We start from the raw sequence: 22,384 nt of genomic DNA on the forward strand, positions 1-22,384 counted from the left end.
GTTCACGAATTGCTCCAGGGCAGACGCCATGTTTCCCCCCAGGCGGCCTGAGCAGCAGAAGCGGCTCACGCGGGAAAAGGCGGCTGCTCTGGGAGGAGGGGCCGGGGCGATCCCAGGCTTCACAAACTCTTAAGAATTGCTAATTGAAACTTCCGAGGAAAAGTTGGTTTAAAAAAACACAACAAATAACTTTGTAATTTAAAATTTGAGAGAGTGAGAAATTTGGATTATCATTCAAGTTTTATCAGAGATCTGACTATTGGGAAGTAGTTTAGTGTAATTTTCTTTATATTGTAGCTTTTGCTACTTTATACAGTAGATTTTCACTATGGGTAACATATTACTATGCTCGTCCCATGATCTATATACTGTGAGGCATTAAAATATTTTTAGCTCGGGTGAGTCATAGATTTGTTATCACCATCATTTTTGTTTGGTATGTAGATGTGTGTTTGTGTGTGTGTAGTGATGTGGTGGTACTCCTTATGTGGTGTTGGTGACATTATTTAGTGTTGTTCCAGATTAGTGGTTTCAACCTCATTATATGACACTTTTTCACAAATGAGATATCCCTATACCGCAAAATTCAAGAATAAGCTTTCATTTCTGTTTTTTGAAATTACTAAATTTATTTGTAATTGTAGTAATTAATTTTCATAATCTTAATTTACTTTTACTAAATCACTTTGAAAATTCAATTTTATAATTACTAAGAAAAAATTTAATTACTTCGCATATGAAAAGACTATTCAAAAATTTTAACCAAAGAGAAGTCCAAGACCCCAAGAGTAGTTAGAGGTTTCTTGCAAAAATGCTATTTTTATTGTGCCAAGGAGAAGTAAGAATGTGCTCAAAGATGATAGGGACATGTCAAGATGTCATAGGGAATCCCACTGGCCAAATAAGGGACAATATAAGCATCAAAATAAATGAAAGGAAAAGATTATAACCCCTAGAATAAAATAAAAACTCCTGAGTTCAAAATGATATGAATAAATGAATGAATATAAATCGGGGAGAAGGGAAATCTTTTTCTTACTGCCAATTCCAACTAATAATAAAATAAATGATGAAATTAATATTTGTTTCAGATAAGAATCATAAACAGATGCCAGAATTAGCGAATGACAGTGTGATAGGAAACAGGATATTTACACAGTATCAGTATAATCTGCCTAATTTATATTTACTAACTGCAAAGGGAAAAATAGTACCTTAATAGTGGAGAAATGTGGAAAATTACCACCTTAACCAAGTGGTCATGAGACAAATCAACACTGTGTGCCTGTTGGAACTGAGATAAACACAACATTACTTTATGGTCCTTCTGTCAAAAATTCATAATCTGAGGAAATGCAATCATGAAGAAACATCAGACAAGCAGGCAGGTAGTGAGAGCTAGTAGAAGGAAGGAAGGAAGGAAGGAAGGAAGGAAGGAAGGAAGGAAGGAAGGAAAGGAGGAAGGGAGGAAGGAAGGGAGGAAGAAAGGGAGGGAGGGAGGAAGGGAGGGAGTAGGAAGGAGGGAAGAGAGGGAGGGAAGGATAAAGGGAGGAAGGGAGAAAGAAAGGGAGTGAGAAGGAAGGGAGGAAGAAGGAAGGAAGATGTTGGGTGTATGTGGGAAATCTGGGTGACAAGTACATGGTAAATGTACTATTTTGAAATGTTTTGGTAATTTTGAAAGTTTTCAAAAATAGAAAGTTTTAAAATCACTAAATCAGGCAGGTTAGCTTTTAATAGAGAAGACTATAATGAAAGCATTTAATGACTATCAAATTTTACTAGTCATACCTTAGGACAATATTTATCTTCTCAAAAAATCCTACTATGGTTGAAATAAAATACGTAAAACACTCTTGGAAATATTCATATGAAATTAGTTAAGTTGTCTTAAGTTAGTTAAGTTTATTCATTGCCCAGACTTTATCTCCCACCCTTCCTTTTTTTTTAACTGTGTCTTTCTCAGGGGCAGCTAGTGTGGGATTGAAGAACACAACATCCCAGTATCCCCCCTTCCCATCCAGGTCTCAGCTATGTGCACTTGACTACTGCTGCCTATAATAGTAAAAATTACTCATATATCACTCATCTTTTTTTCTGCTATTTTCTTCTACATCTAAAAAAATGTACTACTAATATGTTTTAGCAATTTTGCTAACTATTCTAAAATAATGAGTGATCAGCAAATCAAGACACAATGTCTTCTATTTAATCATCATCACAGTATTTTGGCTTATGAAACTATTCTCATTATAATACAACCCAATTAAATGTTTGAGTTGAATTCTACAAACTATGTACAATGGATACAAACATGCATTCTACGCTTAATAGGATTCACTAAATGTGTTTATGTCATAACAAATATCCTCACTACCCAGTTAAAATTTAGAGGGCAACATATGTATTTTCAATTGCCTTGCAAACTACAGCCTGTGCAACAATTTCAAAACCTCTGTGACAGAGAACAGACTGGTGGTTGCCAGAGGGAAAGGGGTTGGGGGACTGGGCAAAATGGGTGAAGGGGATCAAGTACAAACTTGCAGTTATAAGATAAATAAGTCATCTCTGGGTGTAATGTATAGCATGGGGAATATAGACTAGACAATAATATTGTATTAACTTTACATAGTGATGAGTGGTAACTAGATTTACTGAAGTGATCATTTTGTAATGTATACAAAAGTCGAATCACTATGTTGTACACCTGAAACTAATATAATATTGTATGCCAATTATACTTCAATAAAATAAAAAATAAAATTGGGACACCTGGGTGGCTCAGTCAGTTAAGTGACCAGCTCTTGATTTTGGCTCAGGGCTGAGGGTTGTGAGATCTAGCCCCACATTGGGCTCCACACTGGGCATGGAACCTGCTTAAGATTCTCTCTCTCCCTCTCCCTTTGCCCCTCTCACCCAACTTGCTCTCTCACTCTCTCTCTAAAAAAATAAAAAATAATAAAAAATAAAAATAAGGGGCTCCTGGGTGGCACAATCAGTTAGACATCTAACTCTTGGTTTCAGCTCAGGTCGTGGTCTCAGGGTCGTGAGATGAGCCCCATGTGGGGCTCTGTGCCCCGTGCTCAGTGTGCTCAGCGTGGAGTCTGCTTAAGACTCTCTCCCTCTCTCTCTCTCTGCCCCTCTCCCCTGCTCCCTCTCTCTCTCTTAAATAAATAATGTTAAAAAAATAAAAAAATTAAGTTGAAATTTTAAAAACAGTTAATGAAGTAAAAATAAATAAAAATAAAATAAAAATCTCTGTGGTAAATTTAACCTTATTGTCTATATACATACATTTAACTTTTTTGTAATTGAAATTTTTTTCTTTTTAATTCTTTTGAAATTCAAATTTTTTCAATAAATATGGAAGAACATTTTTCATGAAATAGTGATAATAAGGAAAATGTCAAATTCAGTTGATTAAAACCAAAGCAGTTTTACTTAACATATATTAAGCCCTCCTGTGTTCCAAGACATTATCTTTTTTTTTTTTTTTATTTGTCAGAGAGAGAAAGAGAGCGCACAAGCAGGAGGGGTGGCAGGCAGAGGAAGAAGCAGGCTCCCTGCTGAGCAAAGAGCCCGATGTGGGGCTCGATCCCAGGACCCTGGGATCATGACCTGAGCCAAAGGCAGACACTTAACTGACTGAGCCACCCAAGCATCCCCAAGACATTATCTTTTAATAATGATAACTTCTGTAGGATAGGTGCTACTATTAATATTGTCTGTTAGGTACCTGTGGTGCGGAGCGGCTAACTAACTTGCTCACACAGCAACTTGCTTGTACACCCAAGTTGTCCTACTAAGTTTGGTGCTCTCTTCATAACACTAACTATTGAGAGAATCTCAAATGCCTCTCAAACTTTATGTTCTTAGGCCAATAATCTGGGCCAATATTGTGGGCCTCAGTTTGCTGGTCAGTGTATCCTCTTCTTCTTTTGGGAGGGCCCTACCCAGTATAGCCCTATTTTTCTCCCTTTAAGGCTGCTACTACCCATTCTACGTTTAAAAGTGTTTTCCAAACAGGTTGGCTGCTGAGAGGTTCTTAAATTCCTACTTCATTGCTGTCATCAAAGAAAAACACATAGGCCTCTTTCATTTGGAAAGTTTAATTGTTGATCTCCGTGTTGTAACAGAATTGTCAGATGTTAATGCCTGCCTTCATTCAGAAAACATGTACAGAATGGCCATTTGGGGGCAGGTACAGGGGAGCACCCAGTCCAGAGAAAATAAAGAAAATTAGCACATTATAAATACAAATGATAATTTACAAAATACACACACAAACATTAAAATAGGAGCACATAAGAGAGACCAAAATATGCATTAGACAGGTATTTGTGATATTTTTATAGCTCCCAAAGCTATATAGTTCTGAACTATATAGTTGCTGAAGATTTTTCTTATATGGTAGCCATTGTGGCTCCCTGAATGTCATGCTTTGAAGCAAATTATGCTTTTAAATCATTAGACACATTCCTGCATAATCAGAACAATCAGAAATTAACAATGTGATTTCTTTCCTCTAAGTAGCTCCTTTAGAAGGGAAAGTTCTCCTTTTTCACTTCTTTGTGAGAGCAGTTATTCAGAAAGCACAGGAATTTTATCAGTTTTGATACCAGATCTGTTGTCCAGATTCAAATAGACCGGAAGTACACAATAGCCTAATTCAGGGAATGTTGCATAAGCATTTCTTGACATGTAGACCAAGAAGTGTGAACATTAACAGCCTCAGGTTGGGGTGAAGAATAGAGGTAATGGTGTGGGATCTGGGGCTGAGTGCTATTTTTTCCCTATTATCTTGGACCATTCTTGGAATTGGAATAGTGTATACAATTTGGAGCTAAGCAAACCAGGGCCTTTTTTTCTCCATTACTATCTATGGGGGAAGGAGTCACAAATGTCAGCACTGGCTATAATATAGAAGGTTCAATCTCACCTGTTTACCTTGGAGATGGCAAAAATATGGGAAATTTGGGGATTGAACAATAGAGAGACATCTACAGGTGTCTTCTTTCCAGGCATCTGTTAGCAGTCACCTTCACCTTCACCATGTCCAGCTGTCAGCAATCAGGAGACTTGGCCAGTAATTCAGTTTACTTCTCCCAAAGATGAGCCATTAAAAAGCAAATTATCTCACAATAGATAAAGAGATAATAGATGATAGATGATAGATAGATAGATAATCAACAGATAAATGTATGAAAATATAAAATTTTGGAAATACTGCCAAGTTATATGATATTAAGATATCAACCATTTCAGAGCAAGCTTTTTTCCAGAGGACACATACAAAAAGGAAATTATTTTGACTTTATCTGTTGTTGTTTCTAAGAAGAATTTAGACAATAGCTCTCAAGAGAACACATTAGCAAGGAAGTTAGCTGGAGGTGGTGGGTAATTAAATGATATTATGTGTATTCTTTTTCCCTACACAGACTCCAAATTGTCCAATTTGAGGAATTTTAAACCAACTTATTTTAAACAATCTTGACTCAAAGGGACATGGAGGGAAACTGTCCAGTATGTGTTAATATAAGGATGTTATTTTGATATAGCAGTGTCCACCATTAGAACAGAATATCTTTCAAAAGTGATTCTGGTGACAGAATAGAAGGTAGGCTTGTTTGCTGGAAGTTTGGAGGATGAGCGACTAACTAGAAGGATTTCATGAGTCTAAGAAGAAAAGAGGAAGACCTAGAATAAGTCAGGAACATGAGTGGAAGGCAGGAAATAGAGACAGAGCGCAGAGGAAGAACTGGATTTGGCAGCTATGAAGACAGGGAGGAGAGTTAGAGCATGGGATTTTCAGTTGAATTTTTAGTTGGGAGGATTTGAGACATTAATCCCATGTTGGCTTTTGTTGTTTGTTTATTTTATGTTTAAGACACAAAATCCTTAATGAGTTATTTTTCTGATTTATAGTCCCAGGTCCCTAGAAAGATATCTCACTATCATTCAAAGTCTCAGGTCTGCAAGGCTGCCTCTTTGATGCTCAGTACGGGCTCTATTTTGAAATTCTTACCAATTTGACTCAAAGACCAACCACAGCCATCTGTATCCAGGCAACAGCATTGATAAACACAGAAGATTTCTTTCCTACTTCTTTATAGCACGAACACATACTGAGGACTCTAAAATATATATATATATATATATATAAATACTTTCAGATATTAAACACTATAAGCATAGACATTCAAATTTTCCCTCCTCCCCCCCAAAAAAAGAAAGCACACCTACAGTACAGAATCACTGACATCTTCAATTTCTGATATTCTAGATGAAACCTCAAATGTAAACAGTCTGCATTTTTCCTAGTCTCAGTTTCCTCCTTGAATATGTTTAAATCTTTTTTTTCTACTGAGAAGCACCCTGCTTTCCTTTCTAAATATGTTGCCTATGTGGTTATACTCTAAGGGACCTGAATATAGATTGGGTCAACCAGTCAGCTGCAAGGCTGCTGCCAGACAACTTAACTCAGTTTCTCTCAGATTCCTTCAGGTCTGCCCATCTGAATTTGGTGGACATCAGTAGCTCAAACCAATACCTGGTTACAGTGATTATCTGGTTTTATTTATTTTCCTCTTGCCAATTTATTTTATGCCTGATCTGATTTTTCCATTCCAAGGGCCTGAGAACCCATGCTCAGTTGCTTGGTTTCTCACTAACCCCTGAAAGTAATCCTACTTGCCAGATCAGGTAAACATCACATTGATGCCAAACCTGCTCAGTAAATTTCATCAGATCAGTAGAACTAGTAGGCCATGTAGGAAAAACAATGATTGGAAATGTTTTTTAATAGGATGAACTTTTAGGTGGGAAGAATGGTATTAAATAAATTCTATTTGAATACATAGTTGAATGAGAATTGTAGTATATACATGAGCCACTAAAATAATTCTTGGCATACTTGTAATTATGAATTTTGAAAGTTTACCTTGAGTTTCAAAGTAATAATTTTTCAAGGTTTTATACTCAAGAGCCAAGTAAATTAAACAGTCGAATATTATTTTCTGGAAAATTCTGTTCCTATCTCCCCCAAAAAGAGAAGATCATGTAATCATTATTGTTCTATCTTACAAAAATAATGTGTCATTGCATCAGGACATCAATTAGTCATACGTTCTAGGAGCTTACAACTGAAGGCCAGCAGAAGCAGGTAAGGTGAGTGACTATAGGGATTGACTTAAGTGACATTAAGGGAAAAATCATTTCCAAAGTAATCATGAAGGTAAGCAGCACTTTAGGACCTTTGTAAAATTGGGTTCTGCCACAGCTGGAGTGCAGTTGAACAGTCCAATGTAAAGTTCCAGCTAGAGTGATCTGAAATAATTCTGCTGTTAAGGACAAAGCCGCTAAGTCAAGTTTAAAAAGAACTTTAAATGACACTTCACTGGATAGCAAGGTATAAAGAATGCTGCCAATGCACATCACTTGGGTAATTAGCAAACTGTGTCTTTTGAGGCAGTGATTTACTCAATGTTCCTCATTTTTCACCCTTGGCTGAACCACAAAGTTTTGTTTGAATATAGCATCAGAAATCAAAGAATTCATACAAGCATGTAGTATTATTTTACCGGGTCTAAAAAAATAGATTTGATTGATTGACCTTAATAAAGGCAGCAGATACCTATTCTTTTTTCCTAATCTAAAACTCATAGTGGCTCTCTGAATTCATGCTAATGATCACTTGCTTTTAGTTGGAAGACAGATAATAGCTAGAGAGATAGATGATATAGATAGATAAGCTACAGCATACACATGAAATAAAAATCAATAGTGAAGGAAATTCAGGAATGAAAGGTTAAAATGAAGTTTGACAGAGTAGCTTGGACACTCCAAGCCTACCTAGGACACAATCTTTTACCTGATGATTTACTCCTTTTTCCGCACTATGACTTAACAGTGCAACTTTGGAATTGAATTGATTTTGTTCAGGTTTTTTTTTTTTTTCTTGAAGATGCTACAAGATTTCTTTAAATTATATAAAAATAGAAGTTGCTCTTCAGGCAATTGATATGCTTTTACAAGTTTCTTATATAAACACAAAATTATTTGACCAACCTACCAGAGTGGTTAAAATGGTGCTACTAGGGGCGCCTGGGTGGCTCGGATGGTTAAGCGTCTGCCTTCGGCTCAGGTCATGGTCTCAGGGTCCTGGGATCGAGTCCCGCATCGGGCTCCCTGCTCAGCGGGGAGCCTGCTTCTCCCTCTGCCTCTGCCTCTCTCTCTCTCTCTCTGACTCTCATGAATAAATAAATAAAACATTTTAAAATGGTGCTACTAAAACTGGAATTATAAAGGGGATATTTTTTAGTTAATGTAGAGATAATCATCTTACCATGGTTCTCCACATGCTACATATTGAATTATGACTATTTTATTGGTAAGTCAAATTTGTATGAATATAGAGATTCATTTGAGTATTACTGGAATTATTCAATATTATTTCAAGAGGAATTAAATACAAATCCTGGGGTTTGCACTGAGTGGCATAAGCTATATTCAGAAATCAAATTTCTATCTGAATGTATTTGTGATATAGAAATCTAGATAATAAACTACCTAGAATGTGCTCTCATTCTCACGTTCATTCTCTCTCTCTCTCTCACACACACACTTATACTTCCTTTATCCTTCAAGAGTCCTTTCTATCACCCCATAATCCTCCCCTAATGTTTTCAGGGTTCATGCCATCATGTTATAGATCAAAACATTTGTAACAGATCCCTCCAGGAATTTAAATGAATGGTTCTGTCTTACACCAAAATTCACTTAACAGCAAATAAAGTTAAAAGAGTTCTTTGCCATGTTTTTGTTTTATATTTTAATAGGCTCTCATTTATATGACTATTGAGTGTTTGAAAGTGCTTTTTTTTTTTCTTTGAGAGAAAGTGGGCACATGAACAGGGGGAGGGGGAGGGTCAGAGGCGGAAGGGGAGAGAGAATCTCAAGCGGACTCCATGCTCAGCAAGAAGCCTGACAAGGGGCTTGACCTGAGCCAAAATCAAAAATTGGCTGAGCCAAAATCAAAAATTGGCTGCTTAACCGACTAAGCCATCCAAGGTGCTCCTGAAAGTGCTTCTTTGTAAGAAGATACCATGAAAATTTCCTTAAATTGTTATGTAGATTAAAAAAAAAAAAAAAAGGGATGAGTATGACCAGAAAGATGTATTTATTTGGATACTATGTTTTAAAAGTTAACCTCCTGGGTGCCTGGGTGGCTCAGTTTTTGGGCGACTGCCTTCAGCTCTGGTCATGATCCCGGGGTCCTGGAATCAAGCCCCACATCGGGCTCCCTGCTCTGCAGGAAGCCTGCTTCTCCCTCTCCTACTCCCCCTGCTTGTGTTCCCTCTCTCGCTGTGTCTCTCTCTGTCAAATAAATAAATAAAATATTTTTTTAAAAATTTAAAAAAATAAAAAAATAATAAAAGTTAACCTCCGTCTCAAGGATGATTTATTTCCTGTGTTACACACACATACACACACACACACACACACACTGGACTAGAAATTGTGTTTTTGTTTCATTGAATTTTTTGGTCTTGTAGAAAAGAATGACTAATCACCTTCATTTCTTCATTTTTTTTGCAAAATTATTCATGATTTGTCTTCATCTATTGCTTCCTACAATGATCTTAAAGAATTTCTTTTTTTTTTTAATTTTTTAAATCCTTTCTCTTTTTTTTTTTGAGATTTTATTTATTTATTTGACAGAGAGAGAGAGAGAGCTAGAGAGGGAACACAAGCAGAGAGAAGCCCCATGTGGGACTCGATCCCAGGACCCTGGGATCATGACCTGAGCCGAAGGAAGACGCCCAACGACCGAGCCACCCATGCACTCCAAATTTCTTTTTTTTTTTAAAGATTTTATTTATTTACTTGAGAGAGAGAAAATGAGAGAGAGAGAGAGCATGGGAGGGGGAAGGGTCAGAAGGAGAAGCAGACTCCCTGCTGAGCAGGGACCCCGATGCAGGACTCGATCCCGTGACTCCAGGATCATGACCTGAGCTGAAGGCAGTCACTTAACCAACTGAGCTACCCAGGTGCCCCCTAAAGAATTTCTTGTCCCTATATTCATTTTGGGTATAGATTGATTTACTCAATTGATAGGTGCTGTTATCACAAATATAACTGACTTCCTAGCTTAGTTATAAAATAACTATATTCAATAAATAAAGGTATATTTCAAATTGAACAAAATAATTTTTACTTTTTTTATGTTGAGTTTCTATAATGAGTCTGCAATAAGAGAATATCTCTAATTTAAGAAAAGATTATTTCTATAAACTTGGTGAGATTCGAAATTACATCCCTGAATATAATCAATTTATATATAGTATATCTCTAAATATTTTCCACACAATATGTGAATAGTCAATAAAATGGAATCTTTTATGAATTACTTTATACTTTCTCATTTATACCAAATGTGGAAATATATTAAAGAGCAGATATTTGTTTTATAAGTCATAATGAACACTATAAAAGCTATCAAGTCAGTGAAATGAGTATGTTTAACGTGTTATTAAAGTAATATCTTGACTCCTCTCTAAAACAACTTCCATGTATAAGAAATTCACTCAGTTCTTATAGGATCATATTTTTTCTCCTTTTTTCAACTGTCTTTGCCACTCTGTCAGCTCAGGTCCCTGTAACCTTTCCTCTACCTCCTTTCTTTTTCTTATGCAACATATATTCCTCCTGATTATCAGATTTGCTGTAAAACAGAGCTTTAAACATTCTAGATATGAGTCTGAATCATTCAAAAATCTCCAATTATTCTATGTTGTTTTCTAATTGAGCCAATATGCTGAGTTTAGCATTTAAGGTATTCCAAAATGTGGCCCCAAATTACCTCGAACACAGTGATTCTTTCTTAAGTATGGACCATCTTTGATAAAAATGCACATATATATATACATCTACATGCAAAGAGTTGCATATAATTTTATGCACAAATCTTAGAAAAATACCCCTGCTCTTCACCCTCACGTCCTGCCACTCTGCGACACATTCTTTAAATTCCAACCATGTTAGACCATGAGCAACTGAAGGACTGACACAGTGTTTTATGCAAAAGCACATTCTCATATGCCCCATGGTACTATCCCAAATGTCTCCAAGTAACTTGGCCGGTAGAATGTCTCCCCTGAGGTTTTTCAGAATGTTTTCATTCTCTTTGTCTGCCCCCTGTTACCTATTACCTGGGTAACTGGGGAAGGTAAATGTCATTTTTCAGATTTCACTGTCTACTGTTCTTCCTAAAGTATATTCTTTTATTCGGGTGGGAAATAACTTTTTACTAAAGAACTTGGACTCTACTCACCTTGATGAACACAGGCTTCAACTGTATTTAAATTGAATGTCTATTTGATTCATGTCAACTCAAAAAGATGTTCTAAGATATCTTTTTATTTTGATCTTCCAGGTTTCTTGAGCACAGGGGATCAGGCTGCAAAAGGAAACTATGGACTCCTTGATCTCATACAGGCTTTAAGATGGACTAGTGAGAACATTGGATTCTTTGGTGGTGACCCCTTAAGAATCACTGTTTTTGGATCTGGCGCTGGGGGTTCATGTGTCAATCTTCTGACGTTATCCCATTATTCTGAAGGTAACCGTTGGAGCAATTCAACCAAAGGTATTATGCAGGTTGCAAATTTTGACAATTTTGGTGTCTGCATGCCACCACCATCAGTAGTATGTGATGCTCTGTATATATCTCTCTGTTCAAACTGAGTGTTAGGTTGAGCTCAATAATTGTTTAAAATTTTGTTTCTTCAGCTTTTCTATGCATGTTTCAATTTTTGTCAAACTCTTTTCTTTGTCTCCTGTGGAGCTTGATAAGTATGCCCTTTCAAGCACACTTCAGAATAGTTAGCATTACAGTTACTTTTCTTTCCTCTCAAAGGGTGATTTTTGGGAAAATCAAAGATGTTCACTGTTCTGTCATCTCTGTTTATTCAGTAATCAAAAATCAAAGACAGGTTCTTTTTAAATGCAAGGGTTGTGTATCATCTATTTTCAAGACAGTAGACATGTAAAAAAACCCTTTACAGGTAAGAAGATAAGGAAGCAGTTATAAGCTGGTTTGTCTGGAAACAAGATTTTCACCTGTTGTCAGAGTACAGAATGGATGTTTGATTATTTTGCATGCATGATCCAAAATTGTCAAAGCATCAAGGTCACTAGTAGAGCTGTTCATTAAAAGGGAAATTAGGTTTGAATCCGCGCTTTTTCTATTTTCAACTTCAAAAGTGTTCATTATTCCCCGCCCTGTAAAGCTTGGCTTTAAAGCAGCATGGAACACTGAGGCTGCATAAACCCATGAAATATTTTTCTTGTCTACATTTTCTGGCCTTGACACCCTTTTTCCAAAATGCCTGCCCAAGGCTCATCATGTTGGTTTTTTATGAATTCCCACTTCACCATGAGTTTAAGTCATTCATTCTAATTGCATTATTAACTTGAAATATCCACCAGAAGTGTTTTGTTGGAAAAATCTGCAAAAGCTAATACTTTCTCTCCATTATACATAATAGATAGGAAGATAGAGAATACACATCAACATAGACCATTTTGTGTTTTCTGCTTTTTTATTGTCGTTTTATATATATTAAGGAAGTATGCGCTGTCAAGTGTAATTCATGAAACATCTTGATTTGTAAGACTGAGTTTTATGGTATGAGCATCAGACATAGAATATTTGTTTTCAGTATCAAAGATACACTGATGTGGTATTTCCAAAGAACAGCCTATCATTAAATGAGTATATATATTTGGAGAATCATACATTATCATAGACTTAATTTATAGATATACTTTATGTAACATCTCATATATGTTAGTAGAGCTCTGATTTGAGATGACAAAATGACACATATGAGAACATTTCCAATTGTATTGAGATCTTGGTCTGTAATGAAGTGGCTTATTTTGAAATAACAAATTTTGTTTGGTTTTTTCCATTGAAGAGATTAGATTGTTCTAGCTGAAGACTGTATTAATGCCAATATTTACATAGGTTAACATTAGACAATCTGTTCAGATTTCATAGGGTCATTTGATCTCAAATGTTATTTCTTCCTATTTATTCTAAAAGTTTTTCTAAATGGAGAGCAAAAGGGCACCAAAGCCAGTCAACTAATCTAAAACTAGCAATTGATAAAGAGATAAGCTAATTAGTTCATTAGCTAGCATTGCTATTCATCAATTGATGATTTGGTAAACAGTGGCCAGTGGCCACGCCAACAGTTGAAAATATAATATTCATCACAATCTTCAAGGAAAACTGTCCTTGTGGGGCCAGAGAAATGGACTTATATTTGGTTTAGTTTTAAGCCTACCTCCACAAAAAGGCTGCTTGATTTTTTTTACCAGGAGATGCCCAGGAGATATCTTAAAATCATCAGGCTAATTCTGTTTCCCATGCCGACGTAGATTTAAAGTCTGTAAAACCCCAGAGCTGCAGCAATGGTTAGGCCTATTTATACCAGGAGTCAACCACAGATTGTATACACATAATAAGCATTTCCACTAATGATAAAATATATGATTTTTCCAATACTATCTAGATGGCATATTTCAGATTATATTTAATATGATGTGCATTTTTCCCAAATCTTTTTTGGTATATTTAGTTAATGTCATTGAGCCCCTGAAATGGGAAATAATCACCAGGTTTATTTTAGTTGAAAAGTTTTTAATTAGTAAAATATTTCTCTGAGTAAATGTTAACAAACACATAGCCTATGTAGTTTTTAAAAATTATCTGTATTTATATCATTCGCTCTAGCATACTTTGCTCTGGCAAACTAAAAATATGTTCATAAAGATGTCAGAAATCAAAAAAATTTAAATTGGTACTGTTTGACTTTTGGGATATTTTTAGAATTATCTAGGAGCATATTATAGACATTTTGAATACATATATATGTTTGGAGAAAAATATAAAACTTTGCTTCTAATTCAGACACTGCTTTAGCACCTTTGTGAAAAGAATTCTTATCTCATTAACACATATGAATAATTGAGCATGTGTTTAAATAACTGAACTACAAAGCTATATTGGGAAATTGATAATAAATGTAATTTTTAAAGGAAATAGATAAATTGTGTTTTTAAAACAAGAATTTTATTTGAAAATACCTTAATGGGTAGATAAAGTGCATTTGTAAATTTGAATGGCATGCAGCTCTTATTAAACTGCATATGGGACCATGATTTATAATTCTTAAATGCAATTAAGTTAAAAGCAGTGGACCATGTATTTTTCATCTTTTATGATAAAATATAGCAGTGCACATTCAACAGTGGAAAAAGTTAAATCACCCCCCACTGAATCCTTCTGCTGATGGTTTTTTCTTTAACCTAGTGAAAACACTTCAAATGTTATGTCTTCTTCTGAAAGATGAATATTCAGCATACTATGTCTGACATGAAGAGCTGGAAAGAGTATGTCTAAAGTGATATTCTGTTCTGTGTGCCTTCAGGGCCATCCCCAGGGTATTAGCAAATCCCCAGCCCCAGTAGTTGTGTAAGCTCCCAACAATTCTTTTTTTAATAAATCTGAATAAAACAAACATACAGAGCCATTTTGAAGGAAGATACATGCAGCCAAATTGGAAGAAATATTCCCCCAAAACAATACAAAGTCTAATGAAGAGTTGGGGGGAGAGAGCCCATCTGCTTGGCTTTTATAATAACATGAGTGTTTACATGTTGATTGAAAAAAATATTTGGGACTTCTTACCACTAATATTTACACATTCTCCATCTCTCCTTGTTTATTGCCTCTCTGAGACACCAAACAATTTAGACCTCTTGATTCCTAAAGCAGTTGCCACTCAAAGCATAAGACTTAGTCTACCTCTCTGACTCCTTATACCCTGGGGATGACTTTACATACCTTCTCTTAAGCAAAAATGTCTCTATCTTCCTGTTTCTTGAGTTGTATATGGGTTTTTATATACACATTTAAAATATCAGATGTTACTGTTTTACCACAACATTATTCAAAAGTCATCTCAAACTCTTTGTTATTTTCCTCATAGGACTTTTCCAACGAGCCATAGCTCAAAGTGGAACAGCCCTTTCCAGCTGGGCTGTTAGTTTCCAACCTGCAAAATATGCTAGAATGTTGGCCACAAAAGTTGGTTGCAATGTTTCAGATACAGTAGAGTTAGTGGAATGCCTACAGAAGAAGCCTTACAAAGAACTTGTTGACCAAGATATTCAACCAGCACGATACCACATAGCCTTTGGACCTGTGATTGATGGTGATGTAATACCAGATGACCCTCAGATACTGATGGAGCAAGGAGAGTTTCTCAACTATGATATAATGTTAGGAGTTAACCAAGGGGAAGGGTTAAAATTTGTTGAGAATATAGTAGATAGTGATGATGGTATATCAGCTAGTGATTTTGACTTTGCTGTTTCCAATTTTGTTGATAATTTATATGGATATCCTGAAGGCAAAGATGTTCTGAGAGAAACCATTAAATTCATGTATACTGACTGGGCTGACCGTCATAACCCTGAAACCAGAAGGAAGACATTACTGGCTTTGTTTACAGACCATCAGTGGGTGGCACCAGCTGTAGCTACAGCAGATCTTCACTCAAACTTTGGTTCACCTACATATTTCTATGCCTTTTACCATCATTGCCAAACAGATCAGGTTCCAGCTTGGGCTGATGCAGCTCATGGAGATGAAGTTCCCTACGTACTAGGAATCCCCATGATTGGACCTACAGAATTATTTCCTTGCAATTTTTCCAAAAATGATGTGATGCTGAGTGCAGTTGTAATGACATACTGGACAAATTTTGCCAAAACTGGGTATGTACCTAAGGAATAAAGTTTTCTATAATTTAACAAAAATATCCTTGTCAGCATTTTAAAATAATACACATTTTGTGTCCAAGTGATTTCATTTAATAAATTCATGACAATAATATATTAGGTTTCTTTATTCAAAATTCTATATGGTGCTATTTCAGAAATCATTGATTTATTAGTTCTTACTTTTTAGAAGTTTACTAAGAAAGCTTTGATATCTCTGCTGCATTACTCAGTAATTAAACTTATTTTGTGTTTTTTTTCATTACACAAGACTTGTTATTTAGTAGTGATGATATCATTTTATAGTGCTTTCCAATTTACAGTATTGTTTGCCCTTTGATCCTTCTAACTTTTTTAGGTGGACAGGTCAGGTCTTGTTAATCAATTTTGCAAATAAGGGACTGAAGTGATGAGAACCTATCCTTGTATAGATATTCGTATGTGTTGTATGTAACACTACTAGGACTTAAAACCTCATCTGCCAATTCCAAAACTCAAGTCTTTTCCTGTATCCCATGCTGTCCTTGTTAGTTTGCCTAGGAGACAATGCATATGCATATGAATTTTTAAATCTTTGGGTAGATAGTAGCCCATCTCTAAATGGGCAAAGAGAACAAGAATGTGAGGCTTACCCTTATTACATTATCATCCATCTAACCTGCCTGTGATAGGATCTGTATTTCTAAATTGACCCAGTTTTTATTAAAACACAGTCTAACTACTGAATGGTGAGTAACAACATAATAAAATAAAATAAACAACAACAAAAAAGCAACACAATCTAAGGCTTTGCTAACTTGCTAAGTTACCTCTCCAACTCGATGTTAAACTAGTACTATTTTGATTAAGAAAAAGAATAAAACAATTTTGTTCTCATAGTGCTTTTTTCTTTCTTAGTGACCCGAATCAACCAGTCCCTCAAGACACGAAATTCATCCATACTAAACCCAACCGCTTTGAAGAAGTAGCATGGACCAGATATTCCCAGAAAGATCAACTTTATCTCCATATTGGATTAAAACCAAGAGTTAAAGAACATTATAGAGCCAATAAGGTGAACCTCTGGTTGGAGCTGGTACCTCATCTGCATAATCTCAATGACATTTCTCAGTATACCTCGACAACAACTAAAGTGCCATCAACTGACATCACTTTCAGACCTACGAGAAAGAATTCTGTACCCGTCACATCAGCATTTCCCACTGCCAAGCAGGATGATCCCAAACAACAACCAAGTCCATTTTCAGTGGATCAAAGGGACTACTCCACAGAGCTGAGTGTCACTATTGCAGTTGGAGCATCACTGCTGTTTCTGAACATCCTTGCCTTTGCAGCCCTGTACTACAAAAAGGATAAAAGGAGACATGATGTTCATAGGAGATGCAGCCCTCAGCGCACTACTACCAACGATCTGACCCACGCACAAGAAGAGGAGATCATGTCCCTCCAAATGAAGCACACTGATTTGGATCATGAATGTGAGTCCATCCATCCACATGAGGTGGTTCTTCGGACCGCCTGTCCCCCAGATTACACACTAGCTATGAGGAGGTCACCCGATGATGTTCCCTTAATGACACCCAACACCATTACAATGATTCCCAACACTATACCAGGGATTCAACCCTTACACACATTCAATACATTTACCGGAGGACAGAACAATACTCTGCCCCATCCCCATCCCCACCCCCATTCACATTCAACAACCAGGGTATAGCCAGATAAGAGAAACAAACTCTATTTTTTTTGATGGATTGCAGTAAAAGATTACTGAAGATTCCTTGGCTTTCAACCTACAAGACTCTTACTATTTAAATAAGGAGGAATATTATGTGAATATACATATCAAGAACTTTGGGGGTTTTGAAAAAAAATAAATTGTACATATATAAACAAATCAACTTTAAAAATGAATTTCAATTGCTTGAAGCAATTGTTCTGAATGATACTTTTTCATTCACATTCAAGAATTAATTTTTTGAAGATTTATGTTACATAATGGAATTAGGCATGTGGAACACCAAACAGGAAAGAACTATGTCTGAAATATAAAACATAAAAATAAAAAAAACAACCATGAATATGCACAAGGGACACACCAATGGAATGTCAGATAATTTTCACCAGTTTTTATTTGGAGCCGTTTTAATGTGTAGACCATATTTACATATTTGGATAAGTACACAAAGCACCAATGCTGTTAATGGCCTTAGCGGAGGCTCATGCTGAAATTTGCCAGTAAAACAAAGAAGTTTAAAGACTGGCAGGTACAACATTATCACATAAGTGCTGTCAGTATAAAGTTGTGGGGATAAAGGAAACTGGATATTTTTAGCACGATGTGCATGATAATTTATATGCTTGGTGGCTGTGCTGCTGATTAAGCCGTAATTAAAATTCTTCTCATCCCATTGGATTCTTTAATAGAAGCTTCCTCTATCAATTGGCAGAGCCTAAAGAAGATTTTAAGGGGCAAAAGTAATTAGAAGTAAATAATTCACAGTAGTTTTGATAATAGGAGGTATTAGTTATTAAAGGTATTTGAAGAAACCATAGGTATAGTGGTGAATACTCGCTGATACGAATCCCAGGAAAAAAGAAATTCCTGTGTTTTTAATGTTCTTTTCATTCCAATCTAAATAATTTATAGAAATACAGCCCTAATTAGACATGTGTTACAGGATCTATAATTTGCTGTGGTTTTTGTTATTCTGTATTTTGTTCCTTTTGGTAAGGTGAAGTGTGTCCAAAGAGTTACTTGCAACAGTCTTTTATGATATGAGGATGCCCCAAATTACCACTCTGATTACAGTTCTCAGTTAATTGATTTACTCATGTTGCATGACAAAATGTTTACTAATAAGAATTCAATATACAGTTATGTCCCTCCTCATATCACTTATCTTTCTCACTGAGGTTCATTCACTGGAATTTATTCATGCACTCTCAGTAGAGTACAACATAGATTCAGAACCTAGAAGGAGTCAACACCTGGAGGATTTTAGTCTTACACATATGTGTGATTTTAAATGAATACTTTAAGACCACAGGAAACTCTTCATCCCCCTGTTGTTTACCAGTAACAGTATATCACAGACCTTTCCAAATGTTTGTATATGTAATCAGATGTACATTTATATTAAAAAAAATTGAGATGGACTTAAAGAGCACATCCTGATAAATACTTTCTCTCTTACCTGTACTCTATTTCTATTAGACTAAAGTTATGTGATTTTTTTTTACATTTTTTCAGATGACTAGCAATTTTGATAGTTTGTAAGATAATGCAAAGAACTTTCTCTGACAAACTAACTGCAGTAACAGAAACCTTTCTTTTCAGTTACTCTTTTTCAAGAATGAAAGCTTATTATACAAAAAAAAAAATTGTATACTACTTGATGGAAACAACTTTGTACATCTTGGCCATGTCACTGGTCATTGCGTGAAATAAAGATAATCTGGATAATGACTATTAGTCCAATGCTAAGAGACATGATCTTTGCTCATTAAAGAGCTAAAATGCTTATTGCTGTTTTGTCTTTTTTTTTTAAATAACAAAAGAAACATGACTGTCTCAGAGAGTCATTTTTCTAGACCAGTTGGGTTTTTGAAGACATATAGGTAACTTCTATAGAAAACACATGTGTATTTAAAGGCAAGTGTTATCTAAGAAGAAACTGATGAAACTTTAACATTATGAATTTATAAGCCTGGAAACTCATGAAAAATGTTAGCTTTGTATTTTTAAATACCTCTTATGTGAAAGTGTTGTAGAAATAAAATGTGCCAATTGTTTTCAGTTAGAAACACAGGTTCTGATTTTCATCATCAAGGAAAAGGCCTATTGGAAATAAATGTGCACTATTTCATGGAACGAGAATAGCTAGGTTCATAATATAAGCGTGATTAAACTATCATAAAGTAATGGATAGAAAGTTATCCTCCTAAGAGAATTAAAAAGTGCTGAGCAAGACATTAAGCTGACACCAAAAGATAAAATCTTCTATATCAAGGAATTTCTTTGCTTGTAATTCCCCCCCCCAATTATTAACTATCAATTAAATGTAGATATTACTCTATAACTTCAAATAAAAATCTCTGTTAGAGGTGAAAAGTCTTCAAAACTCAGAGTGGTATACATGCAGTTTTGCCTAATGTGGTTATGCTTCTAGACTGGGAACTGCCAATGTAAACCAAGAAAAAGAATTGCTTAACGTCTGAAATATTGCTAATCAGAAAACTGTCTTTTATTACACCAATTAAACAAAAGATAAGAAATACAAATGGCAACAAAATAAGATATGAGTGAAATCTTTCATATGCATTACTTCACTTGGCAAAGTCAAGCATTCTATTCTAGATTAATGGCCATATTTGTACCTATCTGCATATCTGTTGCTCTAAATTTATCTATCAATCTACCTATATATGCCATAACTGACATCTATGTTATATTAATTTAGGGAAATGATTTAGGAAAACAGAGCATAGTCCTAGTCTTTTTTCTAAATTAATGTAGTTTCAACTTTGTGGAAGATAGAAAGCAGTTCTAGGTTTTATTACTATTCTCAAGTCGTGATAACGTCATTGTGAATGAATGTTAGTTGTTAGTTTTATAATTACAGCAGCTAGTTTTCTGAGTGTAAAATGATTTCCCACAATAAACAGAACATTAAGAACTGTTTTTAAAGCTGAAACATAATTTTTAAATGCAAGAAGTATTTTGAATATTGTTAAATTTTAACCAATATCTTTAAAGTGTATTTATTTAGACAATTTTCTTTAGAGAAAAAGTAAGTCACAAAATTAAAAGGATATTTTTGGCATTACTTATTAATTCAGATTTTCCTCCCTCAGATTAAATTGCAAATAGTCAAGGCTGCTTAGAATTTATACAAACATTAAGCCAAAATGGACTTTACTTCATTGTTTTGTTATATAAAATTATTACTAGGTGTTTATCAACAGATTAAAGTTCTAGAGTATGGGATTAGAAATATGAAAGTGACAGATTTCATAGTTTTAAATTTCTATTGAATATGTCGACTATGAACAAAATCTGGTTGAATACTACAGATGTATCATAAGGCTCATCATTAGCTTTATGGAAATTGGGAAGTCATTTTCTAAAGCAATAAAACTATTCAATTTGAATTTGGAGAGATCATGCTCACAGCTCAAAGAAGAAAATCTGAGTAAAGTAGAAATTACTTCATTCCTATTTCAAACTTAAAAGTTTTGACCATAATGATGCTTTAATTCAGATTTTTTTGATCTGTACAACATGAAAACAGCAACCAAATTTTTAAAAATAATTAACCATATGTGATATGAAAGAGGAAAACAATGCACTCATTTTCTTACAGAAAAGAAATGCCAAAACTCAATTGTTATATCTATAACATACTCTTCTCAAGTTATTTCACCTGTTGACATACTCATACCAACATGCATATTAATATCATGAAAAAATACAAAGAATGTGGCAAATGTGTTTCAGCTTTAAAGGCAATACTACATAAAAATTACTGGGATTTTTTTCTTTGGTGGGTTTCACTGAAAGATTTTTCACAGGGCAAAATGATGAATGAAATTTTTAGGAAGCTGTCAAATACCATGGCAATCCTTTGATGTTTGTTTTCTTCTGTGCTGTTGGTTCAAAATACTGGCCTTTTTCTTCATTTCTAGTAATTAGTTGTTATAGACTATCAGTTTTTAATGTGAGTGAAAATTAGATAATTTGGTTATACTTGTGAAAACATGCTCCCAAATAAATTCAATTCATGGGCAATTCCCTGCTGAGATTTTGTTATCATTCATTTAATTATCTTGTCAAGCTTTACTGTTAAAGACGATTGTTTTGGGTTTTTAGTCAATAAACTAAGGGAATTTCTCCAACAGCCTTATACCTCTCCTGCACTTGATATGATAACATACACTTCAAATTTCCATCAGAAGTCTCTAAAGGAATATCCTACTGATATGAAACATTTGGTAGCCAACTTGATTCTCTTTCAAAAGCATTCTGATTTGACTTTAGTCTGGCACTTTGATGTATTTGTATGCATGCCAGAAATCAACTCCACTTGATAAAGGTTATGGAGTATACAGACTGGAATAACCGTGTGCAGGGTATAAGTGCCTTTCTTCCTGGGATTTTATTTATAAATCTTATTGTCTTTTTTAAATTTGCAGATCCTGATAATTCAGTTGAAAAGATACAATAGGATGACCATGTTACAAATTTCCAGTAAGAAAATTTATTTAGAAAGGTCTTTTCTTGCATTTAATTTGATTTTTTGTATGACAGCAAATGAGTCCAAACTATTCCTAGAAAAAAGTAAGGTGAATTTTTGGAAAACAACAAATAATTATTTAGGCATCAGATTTAATAGTATTTAAGTGTAGCAACTTAAATCTCTAACAAACTTTAACTTTTTTCCAAATAGGTAAGTTTAATTTAAAATGAGTCTGAAGTTGTTAGGGACAAACATAAATTAGAAAGTATATCATTTTTTCGCAGTCAACCATT

General features: G+C 34.9%; 1 protein-coding gene across 1 annotated transcript in view; it reads left to right on the top strand.

Moving 5' to 3' along the window:
• The window catches only part of NLGN1 (neuroligin 1), a 441,636-nt gene extending 422,260 nt beyond the window's left edge, over positions 1-19,376 (top strand). Inside the window, exons 3-5 of the mRNA XM_081829697.1 lie at positions 11,432-11,617; positions 15,057-15,846; positions 16,747-19,376. Of these exons, the coding sequence (XP_081685823.1) occupies positions 11,432-11,617; positions 15,057-15,846; positions 16,747-17,569 (1,799 nt within the window). The 3' untranslated portion in view covers positions 17,570-19,376. The remainder of the gene's footprint in view (positions 1-11,431; positions 11,618-15,056; positions 15,847-16,746) is intronic.
• The last annotated feature ends 3,008 nt before the right edge of the window (positions 19,377-22,384 follow it).

Source organism: Leptonychotes weddellii, chromosome 1, assembly GCF_054177405.1.
Source record: "Leptonychotes weddellii isolate Sample4059 chromosome 1, ASM5417740v2, whole genome shotgun sequence".
Lineage (NCBI taxonomy): Eukaryota > Metazoa > Chordata > Mammalia > Carnivora > Phocidae > Leptonychotes > Leptonychotes weddellii.